This window comes from Heloderma suspectum, chromosome W, assembly GCF_057233095.1.
Source record: "Heloderma suspectum isolate Gila_16-S chromosome W, 16-S_ref, whole genome shotgun sequence".
NCBI classification, from domain to species: domain Eukaryota; kingdom Metazoa; phylum Chordata; class Lepidosauria; order Squamata; family Helodermatidae; genus Heloderma; species Heloderma suspectum.
Genome location: NC_139475.1, coordinates 1,582,744 through 1,606,623, shown reverse-complemented (window position 1 = coordinate 1,606,623; position 23,880 = coordinate 1,582,744). Strand labels below are relative to the sequence as shown.

Here is a 23,880-nt window from a genome sequence, read left to right as displayed (position 1 = left end):
ATTTGCACCTTGGCCCAAATCATCCAAAAACAATGGGAAAAGCCGCCCCCACCCCCCGCTTAATAGCCATGCAGGGGAAGATTTTTGTGGGGGAGTGTTGCAGCATGTGGGAAGGGGGGAGTTAACCCTTTCCTCCCCAATGGCAATCCCCTTTGAGAATTGCCGCTGCATGGCAATTAATTTGAGGGGTGGGGATGGAGACTCAGTGCTCTGGTGAATAGATACAGGGCCATGAGAAATAGATACAGGGTCATGGGAAATAGATTTGGGGCCATGGGAAATAGATTTGGGGCTGTGGGAAATGAGTATCAGGCCATTGGACATAAATACAGGGCCCTGGGAAATGGATTTGGGCCTCTGGGAAATGGATTTGGGGCCCTAGGAAATAGATCTGGGGCCATGGGAAGTAGATTTGGTGGCCTGGGAAATAGATTTGTGGCCGTGGGAAATAGATTGGGTGCCCTCCACCAGCAGCAGAGAGATATGAGGGCATTAGGGACACTGACTAGGCCTTATCAAAGACAAGGACTAGGGGTGGCAAGGAAGGAACTGCCTGTGTGACGGCAGATGGGAAGATTTTTGACCAGCTCCTATGACGTTTTAGGAATGAAACTAATCCCCAGCCCCGAAAATGACTGTATATTAAAAACTGATTGGGAAGAAAGACCAATCTATTCAGCTTTTTTCTTTTCTTTTTACATTGTGGGCGTTTTGTTTTTAAGAGCTTGTTTTGAGCCCCTGTGGTGTGCCATGCGGCAGACTCCCACGGTCTGGAAAAAGGATGAGGAATTGGGTCAGGACCCCCCCTGCGCTTGTTCATAAGGCTGGTGGTGGTGGTGGTGGTGGGGGGGGAGATCTCTTGCCAGTTTCACTGGAGAGCAGAGAAGCCTGAAATGGGAAGTCTCTGGGAAACGGACCAGGCTGTCCCATCACACTTCCGAATAGAGAGAAGGGGCTAAAATGGGAAGATAGAAAACACACCATTCACAAATCTTTAGCCTAGAGGAGAGGCGATGAAGGGGGAGAGGCGAAATCTGTCTTCAAATATCGGAAAGGCTGTCAGGTGGAAGACGGCATAGGGTTGCTCCAGGGGGTGGACATTCCTGAGAAGCAGACCTTGGCTAAAGATTAGGAGAAACGTCCCAACACTAAGGCCTCAATCCTATGCCTGTTTAGATGGGGAAAAGTCCTACAACTGGCTGGGGAATGCTGGGAGTTGTAGGGCTTTTCCCCCATCTAAACAGGCATAGGGTTTCACCCTCAGAGCTGTTGGACATAGGCTGCCTCAGAAGATGGTGGGTTGTCCTCAACTGGAGCCTGGAAGGCCTCCTGTCGGTGGTGGTTGTTCAGTCGTTCAGTCGTGTCCGACTCTTCGTGACCCCATGGACCACAGCACGCCAGGCCTTCCTGTCCTGCGCACTCTCCCGGAGCGTGCTCAGGTTCATATTCATTGCATCGGTGATGCTATCTAGCCTGTCGGTGGTGCTGTAGCTCTATCCTGCATTACGGGCTATTGGGCGGTATAGAAATGAAATAAATAAATAAATAAATTACAGATCCTGCATTGCAGGGGGTTGGACTACATGATCTCTGAAGGTCCCTTCCACATCTATGATTCTATATACTCCTCCATGGAAAAACAGAGCAGCAGAAAATGTACTTCAAGTAGAACACATCTAACAAGCAGCGCAGGAATGCTGACATGAGACTGTGAATCTTGCAAGACCACCCATCGATTAAAAAATCCCAGCCACATTTAAAGGTGTGGGTTTGTTTATTTGTCTTTCACATTTATATTATTATTATTATTATTTCTATACTGCCCAATAGCCGAAGCTCTCAGGGAGGTATTCAACAATTCAGATAAAATATAGCATCAACTTTTAAAATATACAACATCTAAAACAATGTAAACAGCTAAAAATAATTTCAATAAAATACTGGGTGTGTTCAGATAGCATAGATGTCCCATCATCTGCCATTAAATGCATATCAACCACAGGGAAGTTTCTGGAGAGGTTTAAGGGGCAGGTGTGAAATTGGCCTCAGCATTGGCCAAAACAGGAGTTCCTTCTTCAGGGTGGCACCGGCGAGGGACCCTAACCTTTTACCATGAAGAGATTTTTGGCATTCACTTCCTAAAACGAGAAGGGCCTCGATTCAGAAGGCACGCACTCTAGGGCCTGGGTGGGCTGGCTGCAGTGGTAAAGGAAAGGCACTCTGCGCATGCTCCAAAAACCCTTTTACATGTCCAAGCAAAAGGCACACACTGCCTCTCATTTCATCCGATCAGGGCCTGGAGAAAGTACTGTTCTCAAAAGGCTGCAGGGCAGTGACAATTTCGCTAAAATGGGGGTGGGGGGAGCGAAGCAGAGGGACGGGGTTTGTGGATTTAATTTCCTATCTTTTCCATGGTGAGTCAGCCACCGGGGAAATCTTCTTAATAACATCTAATCAGAGGCTCTCACTCTCTCGGACAGTGCTGTCTGCAGTGGACTCTGCACATGCTCTGTGAAACCTGAGACTCGACTCCAACAGGAGAGACAGCAATGGCTGGCCACACGGGCTGGAGCAGTTAGGAAGGGGTTGTGACTGTGAGACCCCTCACTAACACACAACTGAATCACATAACTGAATCAGTCACTACCATCCTATTTATTTTTGCCTCCTCCCTCCCAATCCTTTTCCCCTTTTGTGCCATATTTTGGGGATTGTACGCCAGCCGACAGGGACAGTCGCATGTTTTATTTTTGCATGACTGCTCTGTGGGAGCCTTTTGGGGCAGCAGAGCGGGGTCGGAGCACATTAAACAAACAAACAAGCTCACACCCACCCGGCATAATCCTCTGATTTCGCATGCTCAACCTGATGGCTACAAACAGACGATAAACCAAACCCTGAAGTTTCCCCATCCCAGCACAGAAAGCACCCTATAGCCCTTTCTCCTCCAAGAGCAGGCGCCTGTGGGGCCCTGTGCGAATGCAGCTAACGCACACGCAGCGCACAAAATGCCACATTCCTCCAGGGCTGTGGGCTTCCTTACCCCTGTGGTGCCCAGTTGCTGATGGGGCCGTTCCCACAGCGATCCGGACCTGGAGCCGGGCAGAGCTCTCCCTTTGCCGCCGTGCGTGTTTTTCAAGGTTGCGCCTTGAAAGCTCTCCAGCCAAGCAGCGCTCTCAGCTTTCACCTGATAAATTAATAATTCCGCGGTGTGGTTTTCCCACGCCCTGTGCGGCTGCAAGGAGCCGTCCCTGAGCAGCACGAAACGTCCTCCCAGTCGAGAAGGGCCCAGTGGCGATGCCTCCCCCCCGCCACTGGCACGTGCACGTTCCAGCGTTGCTTCCTTTGTTTCGCCCCCACCCCGCCTGACCATCGCCAGCAGTGCAGAAAACCACAGCGGCACAACAACTTTAGCCTGGCCTTGCCCAGCTGGGAGATCACAAATGAACACATCTCACTTGTGGGTCATTAGACAATAGCTTGGTTCAGAGGCTGACAGCTTGCCCGTGTCGAAATTATAAATCATAAAAAAATTATATCAACCCATAAAATGGGTTGGTAGCAGAGCTGCAGCAAGCACGCCGTGGCCTCTCCCATCAACCAGGCGAACAAGCGCCCGTACCACCTCCCACCTGCAGTCGTGGCAAACGGGCCCCATCCATCAGCAGGACAGTGACCAGCTGCTTGTTTTCCTCTTCCCCTCATCCTTTTTCCTTTTGCATCATGCCTGTTTTATTTATTTATTATTACATTTCTATCCTGCCCTTTTCCTCTTACTTACAAAGGACCCAAAGCAGCTTCCGTGGCCCTCCTCCTTCCATTTGTGTTCTCACAACAACCCCGTGAGGTGGTTCCCGTTGTCTTTTATTATCTGTACAGTGCTTAGAGCATTTTAGGTGATTTCTAAGCGCTGTTGCTATTATTGTTATTGCTGTCATTAGTAAGCATTCGTAGTACGAGTGATGTCACGGTTAGAGTGTTGGACTGGGTCTCAGGAGATTTGGGTTCTAGTCCCCCCTCGGCCATGAAGCTCACTGGGTGACTTTGGGCCATCGCTGACTCCCAGCCCAACCTACCCGACAGGGTTGTTGGGAGGATAAAATGCTGAGGAGGGGGATCGTGTACTTGGACTCCTGGGAGGAAAGGCGGGATATAAATGTAAGAAACAAACACATACAAATGAAATGAAATAATTAGACAATTTAATAATAATAATGAGGATGTTGCAATCCAGTGCACACCTTCGTGGGAGTAGGCCCTCTTGAAATAAGCAGGTAAACATGCATAGGATTTCACTGTTAAATAATAATAATAATAATAATAATAGCAGCAGCAGCCAGTGTGGCGTAGTGGCGAGAGTGCTGGACTGGGAGCTGAGAGATCCGAGTTCTAGTCCCCACTCGGCCATGGCAGCTCTGACTTCGGGGCAGTCACAGACTCTCAGCCCAACCTACCTCGCAGGGTTGTTGTTGTGAGGATAAAAGGGAGAGGAGGAGGAGAATGTAAGCTGCCTTGGGTTCCTTGCAAGAGGAAAAGAGGCAGGATGTAAATGCAATGAATAAATAATAAAATAATAATAATAATAATAATAAAAATGTTACAATAATAATAATACCTGCCCTTCCCTGCACTAGTAGAAACTGAGATAAGGTCTGCTTCTTTCTTAACTTGCCAGTGTGAGTTCTCCCCACCCTGTTGGCCAGGGTTGAGTTTCCGAACTGCAACAAACATTTATTAAAAGGCGCCCGGAGAGCCTTGGGCTGGGAGAGGGTGGTGAGATTTGTGGAACAATGGGTACATTTCTCAGATCTCCTCTGCGACATCCGACAGCTAATGCCAGGCAGTTCCTCCTCCTGCTTGTTCACATGCCAAATTCCTCCGAGCCGCAAAGTTTTCTTGCTGTGTGTGTGTGTGTATGTGTGTGCGTTTTAAAGTCGCCCAGCACTTTGTTTTTACAAATTTTTGTTGTATTTGGATTGTCACTCTCTTTTGGAACTTTGTTGCTTGATGTTAGAAGAAAAGAAAAGAAAAGAAAAGAAAAGAAAAGAAAAGAAAAGAAAAGAAAAAAGTTGGGAGCGGGAGATAAACAGGGTTTTCAAAATCCTTCCAGGTGGAGCCTGGTGCTTCTAGATGGAGGGCTCCAATCCAGAGACACTGTGCCGCTATTCTGTCTTTCCCTCTTTAATGAGTTTTTTGTGGGAAGAAGAAAAAAAAAAGACAAAAGGAAGGGGTAGGGAAACATGGGAGGGTTACAAATGGAAGATGACGACGTCAGCCCACACACAAAATGTTTAAATGTTATTTATTTATTTATTTATTTATTTATTTATTATTACAGTTATATCCCACTTTGTCCCCCTCTTGGAAGCAACCCAAGGCAGCTTATATGGTCTTCCTGTTTTATCCACAACAACCTTGTGAGGTAGGTGAAGCTGAGCCCAAAGTCACCCAGGGAGCTTCATGGCTGAGTGGGGGCTTGAACCTGGGTCTCCCAGTTCGCCGTCCAACCCTCTAACCGCTACAACATGCTGACTCCAACTACATCCTAGGGGATGCCCTTCATCTCCTGTTTCCCGGCGGAGTCTGCCTGGTGTCCAGAGGAGCTGCGGTCGAGCAGGAGGTAAGGACAGGGCAAGAGGCTGGCGGTTGGAGGCCCTGCTTCAAAACCTCCCTCCTTGGCCCGTACCCACTACCAGGAGAAATATAACCTTGACTACCGTAACCAGTACTTCCCCACTCCTTTGACAGCTCCCCCAAATCTGTCTCCCTTCTTGGCAGGCTTCCAAGAGCACAAGTGACCATTTCAAAGTGGAGGCAATTTCCTCCCCCTTCTATTCTGTCCTAAACTGCTCTGTTCCTCGGTGCTGCCCTGAGGCGCCCCCCCCCCACACCCCCGGAGTTTGGAATTAACTCGGAGGATGTCCAAACCCCAATTTGCCACCGCATTCCCTTTGGCCAGCTTGTGTACATTTCTCCCAACTTTCCCGCAACAACAAAACACACTTGCACAGTGACAAAACACTGCCGTGCCACCCCCTGCCCTCAACTGTGATGCGCTTGTGCGTAAAGGTTGCATCACGATTCTGCTTCTCAGTATTTTTTTTGAATGCGCATTGCGCCTCTACATGCGGCTGAAAGGCCGCGCCAAAGAAGGATCAGTCCAGTCGTGTGCACAGTCAAAAGATCTGTGCATTTTGGGGGGTGGGGGTGGCGGTTATTAGTGCATGGAAGCAGGCATGCATGCAGCGATACAACACTGCACAAAACAAATCTCAAAATGCCACGCCAAGTGGGGACTAGTACCTGGTTCTCTCAAATCCGGCATTCTAACCACTACACCACACTGGCTCCCTGTGAATGAGGCCGGGCAATTGCAGGATAGCACTACAAGAGAAAACAGATTAGGGGTGCAATTCTATACGTGTCTCCTTAGAAAAATGGTTCGTTTCGAAGTTCAAGGGGTCATCATAAGCAACAGGAAATACCATAATACCCAAATAAATTGGAACAGCAGGACTGCAGTCACACGCATAGTTACCCAGAAGTAAGCCCCATTGCGCTCAGGTTCTGAGTGCAATGTTATATTCAGCGTCATAGAACAGGTTGAGCTTCCCCTGCAGACCGAGCTGAAAAGCAACCTTTTGCTTTTCGTTAGACATGCAAACAACACAGTGGAGAAGTGTCCCCATTTCAAGTGCTAGCAGTGGAGAAGGGACTTTGCCAAAGAAAAGGCGGAAAGGGTCAAGCCACTGCTGGATTCTTTTCCTCCCTCTCTGACTTCCTTTACTTGAAAGCCTCATTATCACCGCATTCCTTGGCCAGAGCAAGGAAAGCACATTGATTCCCCTGGCGCTGCTCCTGCTCTGAACAAAGTCCTGCAGCCACGCTGCTCTGCATTCCCGGTCCACCGTACCACTGCTCTGAAGTAAGCCTCCCTGGACACAGTAGGACTTTCTTCAGAGCAAGCATGCAGAGTTGGACTGTGAGACTGGCATACACTGCAACTACCCCCTTTGATAATAATTAAAAAAAACACAACTTCTAAAATTTAAAATGTCCAGGCCAAAAGGCTTTGGTGCTGAGAAAGAAAGCAAAGTTGTTAGGGTGTTGTTAGTATGAGTTGTTACAGGGAGGTCTATGATCCAATCGCGTAAAACCCACCATGTTCAATGGGACTTACATCCAGGTAAGTGCGCATATATTACGACAACGGCCCGGCAGCTCTAAGGCTGTGATCCTCGCTGCGCTTACCTGAGAGTAAGTCCAGTTGAATACAGTGGGCCTAACATTGATTGTACTTGTATACCACGTAATATCATGACATCTCTTCCTTCTAACCTGCGTCAGGGTGCAGTGCATGTTGTATCTCATTCAGAGGCATGTAAAGGCTTGGATGGGCGCCCCAGTGTGGACTAGTGGTTGGAGCAGCCTCATGCGTCTTCCAGAATAGCCTTTCTCCCATTGCCACAGGGGCCTGGGTCTGTTTTGAATTGTTGATGACAGATTATGGGACACTGCTCCCATCCCTTGTGCCACCCTCCGTACATATCGTTCGGCCAAAGAACCCTCCATCTGTAGGTTTCTAAACTGCGGACAAGGCAAGCTATGGAAGAACAGACCCAGCCTACAGATCGAGCCTATGAACAGATGGAGATTAACGGTGGAGATGAGGGAGCCCACCAAACAATGACATTGCGTGCATCATAAACATGTTCCCATTTTCGTTTGCAAAATGCTGCACCATTTGAATTCCCGCCCCCACACTCCACACAGCCCCCCACTGAGCAGAGGGATTTGAGCGGGCAGCACAAAGCCCTCTCCTCATCACCCCTGGGGCTAGGTGGGAGGAAGTAAAGCAAAGGGACTGGGGGGTTGAGGTGTGATGTAGGTAGGGGTTATGCACAGGAAAACCCTCAGGAACCTTTGGCTGTTCTTTCAGGTGCCCCAGCGCATGGGCGGTGTTTTGGCACCGTGAATACTGGAATCTTTTCTTGATTTGTAGGGGTGGGGGCCCAGCTCAGCAGCACAGCACCCGGTCTGAACACGGACAGTCTCTGGTTCAGCCTACTGACCTGGTATGAGGCAACTTCTCATGCTCCTGAAAGGCAGTCGGCGCAAAAAGGTGGACTCCTTTAAAAACATACATCAACCCAACATTTTGGGAAAGCGTGTGGCAATTCCACCCATCCCATTCCCCGCTGCATGAAGAAGTCCTTCCTTGCTCATCTTTTTTCTTTTCCCTAAATTCATAAGCCCCCCAGCACTGTAACCCTTTCCACAGTTTGCGTGGCCCTTTCTGGCACCCTCCCTCAAGCTCCGCGATCTGCTCTTGGAGCTGCGGCCACCAGACACACACAGAGAAATCCGAGTGTAGATTCATCGGCTAAGGGGGGAGAAACGTTGCTGCATCTGTTGAGACAGGACGTAGCCTACAAAAACTCCGGGCCAAGTACATCCGGGTGCCTCTCCAGAACCTTGGTTGTCATTTCTTTTTGACTACTGTGGTGAACCCCCTGGAGCTTTTCGAAACAGGAAAATCCACAAGGAAAAAAAACAGCCACCCACCCCTCACAGTTCAAGTTCTTTCTTCTTACCTGGACTTCTCGGCACTTCTGGATCTGAGATGGTTTTCTAGGCTGCTTCCCTGGCCCTGCAGCTTGTCATTCTTCCAAAGGTTGCCGGATGGATGGCGACTTCCCCATACCTTTGGATCAGTCACCTGGTTTCACTGTAGCCGATCTGGAGCTGTGGGCTCAGTCGGACAATCCCTTCCCTGAGACAAACACACCTTTGTTTTATTGTTATTTCTTTTGCTTTACACTTTTCCCTGTTCCCTTTAAAATGGCAGCTGCGGGATTAATCATTACTAGCCGCCCACAATAATTAAAACCGGGCATGTGTAATGTGCACACACAGGCCTCCCCCCTCTCCGCCTGAGCCAACTTCCGAGATGGAAAGAGCTTGGTACAAGCTGCATGCACGCACACACAGAAAGGCCTGGCAAAAGTGAGAGGGAATTTAAATCTCCCCCCCCAAACTGTTTTCGACGCTGGATGCCAACCTGGGCTCTTGCCATGTTCCACTTAAGCCTGTTAAGGTGACCTCTGTGATTCTATTCCGCCTCCTTCGCCCCGAGTACAAAATTCAGAGGACCCCACAGGGGATCGGGGGCTCTTGCAGGTCTGTGCGAATCAGTCCGGCTGATTCCCTCCCCAAATTAAAAAAGTATCATCATGATAAGAGCACGACAGGATTTCAATTCCTTCAACATTTGCTCCTCGTCGGCCTCCACAACCGGGCCGGGGGGGTTCTCAGAGACAACTGCGTCAAATTGAGATTTCTGCGGCCGTAATGTTCAAGCGCCTGTGGCAACGTGTTGTCAGGAGTGCTGTGGTGGTGGATTTGGACGTGCCGGAGGACATTATGACTGTGTGTGCGTGCGTGTGCATGTACACAGAGAGATGCACACACACACAGACACGCGCATGTACACAGAGAGATGCACACACACACAGACACGTGCATGTACACAGAGAAAGACACACAGACACAGAGAGGTGGGGAAGAGCTAGAGAGAGACAGGGACACACACGCAGGCACCAGCATTACACAGCATAACCATTTATTAGGATCAGCAACACTGCAATCCTATGAACACTTACCGGGGAGACACCCCCCCCCCCGTCAACTCAGGGCTGCTGCCCAAGATCTTCTGCCAGTGGAGATGCAACCTTTAGCTCTTGCATGTCGCGTATTTTTAGATGGTTAGCCTGTGAGCAGGGACTGTCTTGTTGTAGTGATTGCATGTAAACTGCTCCAGGAGCCTCCTGGGCTGAGACGTGGGATTAAAAAACACTTGAAATAAATAAGAATAATCTGTCATGAACCACAGCTAAACTTGGAAGCCTTGTTATCACCGCAGTCACTTGCTAGAGCAAGGAAACCTGTCTATTACGCTGGCGCTCCCACAGATGATTCGCCACTCCTGCTCTGGGAAAAACCCCGGAACTTCACTCCTCCATGTTTTCCCTCTGTTATGCTACGGATCCAGTAGGTCTACTCTAGAAGTGGTCCACCCTGAGTCCGTCTTGCCTTCCTTTTATATGCCGAGCGCGGATGCCATTTTTCTCCCCGGGGTTCGCAGCAGTATCCACTGTGGAAAACAGGATGTTGGACTACATGAACTCTCAAAAAAGCTAAAATAGGCTGGGTGGAGTTTTGTTGTTTGGCTCCACACCCTTTTGCCTTCATCCCCGCACATCACTGGGATGTGGCCCCTGAGGGCTTCTCCAAAATGGAATTTGACCCTCGGAGTGAAAGAGGCATCCCACCCTTGTCATAGAGGATAAGTGTATTTGCTGTTCTAGTAAGGTAGAGCCTCCATGTTCAGGAACAGTCTAGTTCATGGACTAGGGATGTATGGCTTTTGTAAAATCTGTTCCATGTGCATTTCAGGTGCTCGCTGGTGGAATCTGATTTTTTTCCAGTTTCCCAAATTTGCACAAATTCGCACTTGCAAAAATATGCAGATTCCTCCCCAAATGCACATTTTCATGCATTAGCCTATGGAGGAAATGCACATTTTTGGTCCTTTTTTTTTTTTTTTTGCTTTAGATATTTTTCTATGACTAAATTTGCATATAATTACAGAAGCTGAAATAAAAAAGGTCCGCAAGTCCATGGAATCCGTGTGAGTTGGGAAAAGCCGCTCCGTTGCAGAATCCATGGGTCGGATTCATAGAAATCCGAACTCACTTGATTCTCTTGCGGATTTCTCCAACATCTCTATCAGGGACCAGGAAGGGCCGAGTTTGACTGCACAGCTTTGTGGGGGCTGTGGAAGGCCACATTTTCCGTCAGATCTGACTTCGCCACGCCGACCAGAACAGGCGGAACCGCTTTGACGAAGCAGCACACAGTGCAGGGGTCACAGTCTGGCGCGGCCCGCTGCAGCGGCGAGATGGGAGCTGAAGCCCTGACCATAGCTCCTCGCTCAGGAAAGACGCTGTGCTCACACCTTGCCAAGATTGCTCATGGCTTGGTCACCTCGTGACTCCAAGGCTGGAATGCGCTCTGTGGGGGCACAGCCTTGGAGACTCTTGGCAGCCAGATAGACAGCGCCCGCGGCCGCTCTCTCTACCCCGGGGGTTCTGGGAAACAGAAAGCCTTATTCCACCCTTGCTGATGCCGGGACATCTTTTCTCTTTGCAAGCATCTAGGACAAAAGAAACACATTTTTCTATCGCTCGTTGGCAAGAGGCTTCTGGTGGGGTTTGCAGGCAGCAGGAGAGGCTTGAGAACAGCTGATGGATGTGTTGGGACGACAGCTCCCATCACCCCCAGTCAACATGCTGGCTGGATGGGGGTGCTGGGAGACGCAGCCAGCCAGCCAGCCAGCCAGCACACCCAGGCTGCATCTGGAGGGCGCTGTGTTGGCAAACAATGAACTGTGGTTTCTCTGTGGTTTGCAGACTTTGGGTAAAATCCAATATATAAGTCATACTTAGAGTGTTGTTGTTCAGTCGTTCAGTCGTGTCCGACTCTTCGTGACCCCATGGACCAGAGCACGCCAGGCCTTCCTGTCCTGCGCTCTCTCCCGGAGCGTGCTCAAGTTCATATCCAGTGCATCGGTGATGCTATCCAGCCATCTCATCCTCTGCCGTCCCCTTCTCCGTTTGCCTTCAATCTTTCCCAGCCCCTTCACGGATCACTGCCTTGCTGTGGCGAAGGGGCTTGCGTGACTCAGTGAAGCCATAAGCTATGCCGTGCAGGGCCACCCGAGACGGACAGGTCACGGCGGAGAGTTCTGACAAAATGTGGTCCACTGGAGAAGGAAATGGCAACCCACTCCAGCATTCTTGCCAAGAAAACCCCATGGAACGGATCATACTTAGAGTAGACCCATTGAAATTAAGGGGACTTAAATTAGTCATGACCAACTGAAGTTTCATTCATTTCAATTGGTCTACTCCAAGTAGGGCTTATCTTGGATTTTACCCTTCCGTGCTGGTCGCTTTTGCGCACCAGCTGGGACAGCACGTGTAGCGTAGTAATTAGTGTGCTGGATTGGGACTCAGGAGATCTGGGTTCAAGTCCCCATCTGGCCATGGAGCTCACTGGGTGACTTTGGGCCAGTCACTGACTCTCAGCTTGATCTACCTCACAGGGTTGTTGTGAGGATCAAATGGCCCCACTGAGGTCAATGGGACCTACTCCCAGGTAAGTGCCCTTCAGATCACAGCCCAACTCTGCGTAAAAACAACTTTGCTCTCAAATAGTCCGTGCTGTTTTCCAGGGTTACAAGTAAAGTAGGCAGGTCTCTGCCCTCAAGAAGCTTACAGTGGGGAAAATAAGAGTGAGAGAGACAGCATGGGCAAGGATAAGGAAGGCAGAACAGAGATAAACTCCTCTGCCTGTGCTTAAAGCTTGGTTCTGCTTGGGAAGGAGGATTAAGAAGGCAAGCTGAAGATGTCATGGTTGGAGGAGAGGGGTGGTGCCCACATATTTGTCCAAAGAAGGGGTCCCAGGAATAAGAGGCAGTGAGAGGCAGTGGGCGGAGTCGTATCAGGCAGGCAGGAATGCTGTGGGGCCCTGTAACAGAGTCCCAGGAAAAAGGGGTAGTGAGGGACAGGGGATGGAGTCGTGTCTGGGTGGCAAGGGACCCATAGGAACCTGGGAGGGAGTTCCAGACACAAGGGCCAGCGAAGGGCAAGAGCTGGAATCATTTTAGGGAGGTGGGGTCCTTCAGTCAGAGTCAGAGGAGCGGGGGACATGGGCAAAGCCGTCCTGAGAAGCTGAGGGGTGGGGAGAGCAAGGCTGTGCAGAGCTTTAAAGCTACGGCCAAGGAGTCTATTCTGTCTGGAACACGCAGCGGACCAATGCTTTTATGCTTAGCTAATAATGCTTTTTATTTCCATTTTTAAATAAATTGGCAAACATACAGGCTGTGCAAGCATCGCAGCAAACAGAGGCGCAAAGGTCGTGCGAGCGTCGCAGCAAACAGAGGTGATGCAGCAGCAAAATACCAATTTCTCCCAGAGTCCTCTAAATCAGTCTTTCTTCTGCTCCAGCCAGGCAAAAGTTCTCCTTGGGTAGGCAAAGCCCCATGGAATTTCGCAGAAGACCAAGGAGGACTCCCTCCCCGCACGCCCCGAATCCAGGAGACGAGCAAATCTCTCCGGTTTGCACCACGTCTACCCAAGTCCAATGTTGGTTCCGGTAGATGTCACACATGCCGGCTTAAGTGGCCCAGCCAGTCAGAAGTAGATGGAGCCCTCGCCGGTCGCCTGGTCGTAGGCTTGGATCTGGGCCTTCAGGTGGGCCAGCTTCTTCTTGAGATACTCACACCGCTCCTGCTTCTCCAGGAAAGTGGGGTCCTGTGGGGGGGAAGCACATCAAAAGCTATTGTTCTCTGGTCTTGTGGATGTGAGTAGCATTTGTAGGTCGCTTTGTGAACCAAAACTTGAGCACGCTCCGGGAGAGAGCGCAGGACAGGAAGGCCTGGCGTGCTGTGGTCCATGGGGTCACGAAGAGTCGGACACGACTGAACGACTGAACAACAACATTGTGAACCAAGCTTTGGTTGAAACGGGATAAGAATACAAGAGGGGCCGGCTACAAAAGGGTGCAGTAGCCACACCTCCTAGGAGGAATGCTTCAGATCTGGGTTCCTGCCAGCCAAACAGGCCCTCCTCCAGTATACCCTATGCTGTTAGAGCGAGTGTGGGTGGCTGGGTGGGGGGAGCATGGTGGTGGTGGGAGGGGGCACTCCCCTCTCTCTTGACATCCATTCTTCCTCTATTTTGGACATTCCATTCTCTCTTTCTGCTACCTCTTTCTTTCTTTCTTTCTTTCTTTCTTTCTATCTTTCTTTCTCTCTCTCTCTCTCTCTTTCTTTTTTACCTCTCTCTCTCTCTCTCTCTCTCTCTCTCTCTCTCTCTCCCCCTTCCTCCTTTCCTTTCCTTTCCTTTCCTTTCCTTTCCTTTCCTTTCCTTTCCTTTCCTTCTCTCTCTCTCTCTCTCTCTCTCTCTCTCTCTGCCACTACATCCTCTCCCTCTTTCTGCCACCCCTTCTGTGTCACCCTCTCTTTCTACCACCCATTTCTCTCTCTCTCCCCTTCCTTCCTTCCTTCCTTCCTTCCTTCCTTCCTTCCTTCCTTTTCTCTCTTTATGTCTGCTGCCTCTTCCTCTCTCTCTCTCTCTCCACCATGCTCAGCCAAATTGCAAAGAAAACAATGGGGTGCCCCACCATAAGACCATAAGAAGAGGCCTGCTGGATCAGATCCAGGGTCCATCTAGTCCAGCATTCTGTTCACACAGTGGCCAACCAGCTGTTGACCAGGAACCCACAAGCAGGACACAAGCGCAACAGCACCCTCCCGCCCATGCTGCCCAGCATCTGGTGTTCAAAAGCTCACTGCCTCTGGTACTGGAGGTGGCACATAGCCATCAGGACTAGTAGCCATTGCTAGCCTTCTCCTCCAGGAATTTGTCCAACCCTGTTTTAAAGCCAGCCGAAGCGGTGGCCATCACAGCATCCTGTGGTAGCAAATTCCATACTCTGACTCCGCACTGTGTGAAGAAGTACCCCCTTTTATCTGTCCTGGATCTCCCACCCATGAGCTTCATGTGAGGACCTCTTTGGAGAGAGGGAGACCTTCAGAAGATTAGTTTTTGTGAACCTCCCAGAGAGCTTCGGCTATTGGGCGGTATAGAAATGAAATAAATAAATAAATAAATAAATAAATAAATAAATAAATAAGATCATCTTGAAATGACATCCCTGTAACCTTTCATTTTACCTTCTTCTTGGTTTTGAATTCTTTCCACACGGCAGAGATTCGACTTTGCTCCTGCAGAGAGAAAAAAAGCAGGATTTATAATTCCTTACAAAAGAGGCCCACGGTCAGGGCTGTGCTTTTTGGAATTTGGCCCCATGCATGCCCACCATATCAATGAATATGAACTTGAGCACGCTCCGGGAGAGAGCGCAGGACAGGAAGGCCTGGCGTGCTATGGTCCATGGGGTCACGAAGAGTCGGACACGACTGAACGACTGAACAACAACAACAATGCCCACCACTGGAATGTGGCTCCCAGGAGCTTCCCAAAAATGGAACCTGGCTCTCAGGCTGAAAGAGATTCTGCACTCCTGTTGCTTGGGTACCACTGGAGCAACCATTGAGCCTCCTCTACACCACCATTGCAAGGAATTCTGGGGGTGCAACAATCCAACAGCGTACTACAGCCCAACTAAGGTAGAGCATCGATTCCCAGAGCTTCTTCAGCTTGGTCAGAGTCATTTAGGAGTAGCCAGCATCATGTGTTATATTTTACTATTGATTGTTTTATTTATTTATTTATTTATTAAATTTATTAATCGCCCATCTGACTGGTCACCCAGCCACTCTGGGCGATGTACAACCCGCCATAAGACAATTTAAAACAATAAAATTTTACCATAATTTTTTTTTTTTAAAAAAAATACATTTTTAAAAATGTTGGTGTTTGTATAATCAGTGGGGTTTAAAAATAAGATGAGTTACGATGGAAGACAGGATATAAATAGCATTCCCAAGAGACGTCTGCTTGAAGACCCCCAGCAAGGGAGAGCCCACCCACCCCTCTAAGCCACAGTTTCCGTGGTCAAACTGCTTACACTCCAGACGTTTCTCCTAATGTTCGACCAAAATCCACCCTCCTGCAACTTAAGATCGTTAGACCTGCCCTCTGGGGCAGCACAGGTCAAATCTTTGCAGGCTTTTATGTGGTGGTCCTTCCAATCTTTGGAAAGAAAATAATACAATGAAATTATGATGATGAGGAGGAGGAGGAGGATGCCAGAACTGGGTCTCCAACCAGTGTGCCAACAGACACCCCTCTTGATGTCCCCCAGGCTCCCAGCCCCTCCTGATTTTTATTTTGTTTCTCAAGATATTTTGTAATAAAAAAAAAAACCTCATTGGGAGACTAGCATGTCTTTTGGAGTTCAGACCCCACCTCTGCTTTGTCCGTTAGGTTCTTGTGGAAGTTACTTTTCTTTTTATCTCACCAATTTGCCTTCTGGAAAACGGGTGACCGGCCATACCCACCGTGGCAGCCATTTTGTGAACAGGCAACCCCCACAGCAACCATTTTGTGAGAGCACTCATGACACCCTCTCCAAATTCCAAATGTGCCCGCCAACCCAAAAAGGTTGGGGTCCCCTGCACTTGACAGAAAGCCTGATATGTCATCTCTTCCTGATCACAAATAATGTCAGAAGCTCTAAATAAGCTTCCGAACCCTTGAAGACGGTTCGGAAGCTGCAGCTGGTACAGAACGCGGCGGCTCGCCTGATTAAAGGCAGCCGCCGGCGAGATCACATCACTCCAGTGCTGAAGGAGTTGCACTGGTTACCAGTTGTTTTCCGGGCCAAATTCAAGGTGTTGGTTTTGACCTTTAAAACCCTATATGGTTACAGCCCAGCCTACCTCAAGGAGCGCCTCCAGCAACACCAGACAGACCGCTTAACAAGATCAGCCTCGGATGGCCTTCTCTCTGTCCCATCAGCCAGGACAGCTAGACTGGTGGGGACGAGGGAGAGGGCCTTCTCTGTGGTGGCCCCCACTCTGTGGAACTCCCTCCCTAGGGAACTCCGTCATGCCCCCTCTTTAATGAGCTTCCGTCGTGCATTAAAAACGTGGTTGTTCAGGCAGGCATTTGGGGTGGGTTAGGGTATTTTTTTTAAAAAAAAATTATGGTAAAATTTTATTGTTTTAAATTGTTTTATGGGGGTTGTACATCGCCCAGAGTGGCTGGGTGACCAGTCAGATGGGCGATAAATAAATTTAATAAATAAATAAATAAATAAATAAAATAGGAGTTATTATTCCTTCTAAATATAGTCTGTGTTTGCCTATAATGCATAGGCAGACTTTTCAGGGGCTTTCCCCCCTTTTCCTTTTGCAATTGCAAACTTGATGCCAAATAAGAAAAACAAATATTGTCTAAAAAAGAGATAAACCCACGGACAGGAATTGAGAACAACCTTCTTATTCTGATAGTGGCGAGGCAACTTGGACATCATGACTTCCAGGTCCTGAAATTTCCGCCGCGCAGTGTGGACATCACGATACAGCTCCTTGTACTCGGCGTATTGGTCATTGAAGACGGCTTTGTACTTCTCCCGCTCATCCGCAGTTCTAATGGCCGGGTATTTTCTACCCAGCACAAAAAAGGGGTGGCAGAGGAAAACAAAACAAAACGAAAGGGACAGTGTCAGTCAAGGGAGATCATGAAAAGATATGTAAATTAGTTCAATTACTGGTTGTGTGACTGAAATTATCCTTGTTTGAATTTCATAGAAACCTAGAGTTGGAAGGTCCCTTGGAGGTCATCTAGTCTAACCACCTGCTCAGTCCAGTCTCTGCACTTCACCACGCAACTGTCAGATGGTCAACCGGCTTCTGCTTAAATCCCTCCAGTGAATACTCACCACCACCCAGGGAAGCCTGTTGCACTGCTGGACAGCTCTCACTGTTAGGAAATTTCTCCCAATGTTTAGCCGAAATCTGCCTCCCTGCAATTTCCACCCCTTGTTCTAGTTCTGCCCTTGGGAGCAACAGAGAGCAAGTTCTGGTCCATCTTCTGCATGATGGCCCTCCAGATATTAGAAGACTGCTACCATGTCTCCCCTTAATCTTCTCTTCTCAAAGCTAAACATATCCAGCTCTTTCAACCACTCCTCATAGGACTTGGTTTCCAGACCACTGACCAACCTGATTGCTCTTCTTTAGACATGCTCCAACTTGTCAATGGGCTTCTTGAAATGGGGCACCAGAATTGGTCACAGGACTCCAAGTGCAGCTGGACCAGCACAGAATTGAGCAGGGCTATTATTTCCCGCGACTTGGATACTATGCTTCTATTACTGCAGCCTAAGACTACATTAGCCTTTTTAGCAGCCGCATCACGCAGCCGGCTCACGTTCAGCTTATGATCAGCCTTCATCTTGGAGTTCCAAATTGTTTCCGAAGTGGAACCCATTTATTCGGGAACACCCACTGCCCAAGAGTATAGCACATGTACGGTTTGCCCCAGCTTTAGGTTCAATCCTGACTCTCCGTACCCACGACCATTAATGTTACCAACAAATGCACCGCATGCAATAGAAGAAGAAAAACAGACCTTGCTGTGAGCTTGGCATATGGTTGCACCAAGATTTTCTGTGTGGTGTTTTACCAAGCTAAGGGAGCATAGGTATTTAGTTGAAATATTTCAAGGGCTCACCTGGCCAAATAATGAGTCCACAATGGTACCCGGCATGTAGCTAGACACTGGGCTAACCCAGCAAAGCAGTTGCTTGGCACAACCTTCTCCCTGTCCTATAAACCTCCTGAACATTTTGCTGAACCACCCTTCCTTACTTACAAGACATAGTCAGGGACGACATGAGGTTTGGGGTTGTGACCCGTCGGGATGGTGAGGTTTAGCATCTCCGGGTCCTCACCCTTCTCCGAGAACTCAACGCGCTTGGTGACTTTCCCGGCCGGAGGAGCATCACCCCGGGAGAAGGCTTGCTGGGGTACCACTTGCAAGACACTCGGCTTTCGCTGTGGGAGGGGGCGGAAAAAGAGGCCGAAAGGAGGTTCACAGATGGTTAAAAGCTCAGCTTTCAAATGAAGAGAGAGGGGGCCGTGGACATATCTTCTGTGGGAGAACTCAACTCATTCCTATGTTGGGAACACAGGAACCTGCCTTCTAATGAGGCAGAAAGTTGACCCATCTACCCCAGCACTGGCTAGTACTCTGACTGGTTCTCTAGAGACTCAAGTGAGAGAGAGCAGCCCTTCCCTTCTCAGACAAGATCTTTTCTGTTCTGACATGGCCGGCATTGAACCTGGGGCCTTCTGCATGCAAAGCAGGTGCTCAACCACAGAGCTATGATCCTCGCCTTCAATAAAATAAGGTTCCAGCCCTCATGCTTCTGACTGGTTTAAATAACAACATTGGAAGCCGCCTTATCCTGAGTCAGAACCTTGGTCCATCTAGCTCAGTCTTTTCTCATGTGTAGTCTCGAAAAACTGCACAAAAGCCAGGGCACCGCCAAATGATTGGGGGTTGGGGAAAAGGGGGGGCCAGGGGGAGGGGGCATGGCTAGTGGGGGAATGCTGGAGGGCTGGATTTGGCCCCCGGGCCTCAGGTTCTGCACCTCAGCTCTAACTCCACTTGCCCATGGTGGGGTCTTACCTGAGCCAGCTTCCTCGCAGTTTCATGCCTCCACATCTTGAGACAGACGAGGGAGCCCGCCAGGTACAGCGACATAGTGACGAAGAGGAAGGCAATGGCGGCCACTTGCCCACCTTCGATCCGGCACAAGGCCACGATCAGTGGGTTGGTGGCAAAGATGGAGTAGCACAGGCCACCACGGTTGACATCATTGACATAGGCGATGGCGGCGGCCATATACAGCAGGAACATGATGAGGTTGAGAGCAAACTCTGTCAAGGGCCACCAGTGGGAATTGAGGAGGATGGTCTGGTAGTACATGGTCACTCCCAGGCCCAACAGGATCACTGTCACTAGCCACACTAGGCTGGCCACCACCAGCACGAACGGGGTCATCGGGCCATAGTAGTTGTAGCCGTATCCCCCTCCTGTGATGCCGTTGTAGGGCAGGAAACTGTTTCCATAGAACTGAGACAACTGGTAGTCCTTCTGGATATAAGCCGCTGTGCAAGCAAAGACCATTCCACCCAAGATCAGCTCCAGGCCACCCATTAACCGGAGGAGGCCCGGCCACGACTTCATGTAGCCATACTTGTGGTCATAGGCCTCCAGCTTCTCCTTGTAGCTTGGCGGAGCGGTCGAGAAGTCACCCTGGCTTGTGGCGGTCAGTGTCTTCCCAGACTTTGAGGGGGTGTTGGAGGCCGAGAGGGGGTTCTTGTAATCTCCACCGCTATCACTGTCATTGCCACTGGAGCTCCCCTTGCCATCAAAGACGGTTCTCTGCGTGTGCTCTGAAAGTGGAGACACTGGTGGGGAGCACTTGAACCCTTCTGGGGAATAGGTCAAGAGAGATGGCCCCACCTGGGGCTGTCTCTGCCATTGTCGGAAAAAGTTCTTCCAAGATGGGGGAACGAACCGCCTCACAGGCTTCAAAGGGGGCGTCTCTTTGTTCTGAGGTACGCTGGTGGAGGCCAAAGGAAAAAACCCATGTGGAGATGAGTGGGAACCACCTGAGCAGCTGGAACCCGATGAGTTTCCTGAATTTTTGGCCCAAGTTTCCATTGGGCCCAGCTGGCTGGAGGCACTTATAAGGCCTCTGATCTCATCCACCATTGGCTGCCTCTCCTCTCTGACCGAAGCAGGTGTATCTTCAGTGGCCATTCCCCCAAACGGCTGCCTGAGCAAATCTTCACTCTCAGCACCATTCTGCACGGGTCTCACAAGGCAGCAGATGAGATTCGGTGAGGACCACACCTGGAAGACTGGACAGTTCCGCTCACTCCACCTAAAAAAGGATATTGTAGAGTTGGGGAAACGTGCAGAAAAATGGGAACAAAATGGATCAAGGGGCTGGAGCAGCTCCCCTATGAGGCGGTTGCAGTGTTTGGGGCTCTTTAGCTTAAAAAAAAAAACGGCAAGTGAGGGGTGACATGATAGAGGTGTATAAAAGGATGCCTGTTGAGGAGGAAGTGGAGAGGGAGACATCTTTCTCCCTCTCTCATAATAGTAGAACCCAATGGGCTCATCCCATGAAGCTGATTCGTGGGAGGTTCAGGACAGATAAATGGAAGGACTTCTTTGCCCAGCGCAGAGTTAAAGTATGGAATTCACTACCACAGGATGTAGCGATGGCCACCAGCTTGGATGGCTTTAAAAGGGGGTTAGATAAATACCTGGAGGAAGAGGCTATCTAGTCCTGATGGCACTGTGCTACCTCCAGTACCAGAGGCAATGAGCCTATGTATACCAGTTGCTGGGGAACATGGGCGGGAGGGTGCTGCTTGTGGGTTCCTGGTCGACAGCTGGTTGGCCACTGTGTGAACGGAAGGCTGGACGAGTTGAACCCTTGGTCTGATCCAGCACAGCTCTCCTTACATTCTTATGATGGGACACCCCATTCTTCTCTCTGCAATTTGGCTGAGCATGGTGGACAGGGCAGGAGCTACTTTAGTGACCGGAGGATTAAAATTTAACATTTGGGTTAAACTCTGTGATTAATAACAGCTCTCTCTCTCTTTCTCTCTCTTTGTTTCATTCAACTAGCTCTTAAGACAACCTTCGGACAATGCTGCGTGTGTATGAGAATATGCCATGCAGCGTTCCAACGTCCCCTATATGCCTGGCCTCACCTCCCCAAACCGCAGGCCAGTAGCCACATCCTTTTTTGGCCCTGGAGTGCTTCAAACGGGTTGGGCTACAGCTCCTATCATCCTCCAGCCTTGGTGGGGATGATGGGGTAGTGGTCCAACATTTCAGGAGGGCATCAGGTTGAGGAGGACCCAAGGACGAGAGCAGCCAGGGTGGCTTTTCATGCCCAGGAAGAACCTTGAGGCAGAATCCTTTTGAACAAGGGGTTCTATGCAGCTCTGAGAGAGCTATAGCCCCCATTCTGGGCTGACTGAACGCCCCTTTCTTGGTGCTTGAACCGGCTCCTTTCCCCAGCACCCCAACCTTCCAAACAGTAGCTCTAATGATTAGGAAATAAAGTAATAATGACAAGCAGCAGCATCGATGAAATCTAGGGTAGATGGTAATCAAATTGCAGTATTTTTTTAAAATTGGACAACCATTTATTTCTTCTTGGGGGGGGGGGAGATTTTTTAATTATTATTATTCCATTTCTATATTGCCCCACAGCCGAAGCAAAGAGACAACGGTTCAGTTTTGAGAATTCGGCTGCTGGAGTGCCAAAAATAAATGTATTTAAAGGTAACATGTCCTGATGCATGGCTTGTTCTCTATGCTGTTTTTCTTTTTTACAACTATCAAAAAAGAAGAAGGATAATAACGATAATGAAGATGATAATGATACTGACAACAATAGAGTTTACAGTGGTGGCAGTGTTTCAAAATGGGCTACCTTTTAAAAACTTAGTTTCATTATAAAATGTCAGCACAAGAAAAAAGAAAGTAAGGACAGAAAGAAAAAATGTGGCTAGATAGATTTGAATATATGAATTTCAGTGCATACATATGAAAAGTGTGTGTGTGTGTGTGTGTGTGTGTGTGCAGGAAATTCTAAGGTTTCTAAGATCTATTCCTCAACTTCCACAAAAGCGGAGCAAATACCTACTTTTAAATGATACAACACATAAATCATAGCACGTTTCCATCCAAAAACATTTGAAAAAACCAATCTTTATTATGCTACAACTTACTAAACAACCCAAATAAGAAAAAAAAAAAAGTTGAACTGGACGTAAAAGACAAAGAAAAGCAGGTGCCTCTCATATTACCAACATCCCCCCACCCCCAAAGACCCCCCCAAACATGAAAATGGGCTACCTTAGGGTCATGCCGATGTAGTGCGACGCCCTTCCCAAACCATGGATGAGACCCATCTACTCTCTTCTCCCCCGTGGCCTGCCAGGCAGTGGTGCCCTGGTAGCCCCCATTGGTCCTCCACTGACCCCCCCGGCGCCCCAAATTCACCTCCAGCGGCCCATCTGCTTCCCAGGAGCATCACCTCTTGTTCTGCAGAACCCTGCGGACTGGCTTCACTGGTTCCTGCTCCATCTTTTCTCCATCCCATCCTCCTAACCGCCTTGCTGCTTTTGCTCTCCTTCGCACCTGACACAATCCACCCTCTCACTTACCCCCCCCCCATGACACGGTACCTTCAACCGTTTTACGATTCTCGCAGCAGAGATGCTATGTCAGAGAGGGAGACAGTGAGATCAACTGTCTGACTTGCTCCACTTCAAAGCTTCAGAGGAAACACGCTGCTTCCTTCTCCCCGGCAGTCTCCAGGGTATGTAGGGATCCAGGTTTAGCCTCAGCCAGGCAACTGCAAAAACACGCATGCACAAATAACGTTGTGGTGCACAGACGTGCCGAATCCAGCACGTTATCGGCTCTGGTGCAGTTAAATATTAACTGCGTGCCGGCCAGGAGACTGCTCCAGTGACAAGCGTCGCACACAGAACGTGCTTTGAAACAGTGCGGCAGCCACAGGGAGCTGCAGCCTGTTGAGAATATTCTTGCCTTCCTCCCCCCTCTGAGCTTTCAGATTTAGTTTTTTGAAAAAACAGCAACCCTCTAACACAGAGGTGCTGAACTTTAGGCCCCAGGGCCAAACTTGGCCCTCTGGGGTTCCCGAGAAGGCCACACCCCTTCTCCTGGCCACACCCTCTTTCCTCCAACCCCCAATCCTTTGGTGGCTTTCCTGGGGTTTGCGCAGTTTTTCCCCATTCTAAAAGGCTAAAATGCCTCTTATGGGCTCTGACTCCAATAAACCCTGGCCATTGGCCGTGGTGATTGGGGCTGATGGACATTGCGATCCAAAATATCTGGGGGGTGCCAAATTGGATATGGCTGCACTGCTGACGGGAATTGTAGTCTAAAATATCTGGGGGACACCAGGTTGGAGAAGGCTGCAGTGCTGATGGGGACTGTAGTCCAAAATATCTGGAGGGCATCAGGTCAGGGAAGGAAGACTACGGTGCTGTGGATCATTTAGGACATCAAGGCCAGCACCAGCTCAGTGCACAGAAAATGAGCGGCATTGCGCAGAAAGCATGTTGATGTAACCGTGCACAGGACTGCATCACGGCGGACCGTTTGTTTTTTGCAGTGTTCGTCAAAGCGCCTGTGCACATCGCTGACGCCGGGGTGAGGACAGGATACGAAGGAAGGAAAGGAGACTGCCACGGCAAACTGCCTGAGCGCAGCC

The 23,880-nt window shown here is 49.4% G+C and overlaps 2 protein-coding genes across 3 annotated transcripts in view; both read right to left on the bottom strand.

Moving 5' to 3' along the window:
• Nucleotides 1-8,925, bottom strand: part of LOC146333917 (occludin-like) — a 28,529-nt gene extending 19,604 nt beyond the window's left edge. The window contains exon 1 of one of the 2 annotated variants that reach the window (XM_084825028.1): nucleotides 8,595-8,925. The gene's annotated coding sequence lies outside the window, so the exon portion shown is untranslated. Of the gene's footprint in view, nucleotides 1-3,043; nucleotides 3,368-8,594 lie in introns of those variants that run through there. The other variant, XM_084825027.1, reaches the window with a different exon arrangement.
• Nucleotides 8,926-12,886: 3,961 nt separating this feature from the next.
• On the bottom strand, nucleotides 12,887-23,151 carry LOC146333916 (MARVEL domain-containing protein 2-like). The gene is made up of 6 exons (XM_084825248.1): nucleotides 22,826-23,151; nucleotides 19,230-20,493; nucleotides 18,411-18,592; nucleotides 17,029-17,200; nucleotides 14,801-14,851; nucleotides 12,887-13,376 (listed from the first exon to the last, which is right to left on the bottom strand). The coding sequence occupies exons 2-6, from the start codon at nucleotides 20,367-20,369 to the stop codon at nucleotides 13,257-13,259; spliced, it is 1,665 nt and encodes a 554-aa protein (XP_084681374.1). The 5' UTR covers nucleotides 20,370-20,493; nucleotides 22,826-23,151; the 3' UTR covers nucleotides 12,887-13,256.
• Between the last annotated feature and the right edge of the window lie 729 nt (nucleotides 23,152-23,880).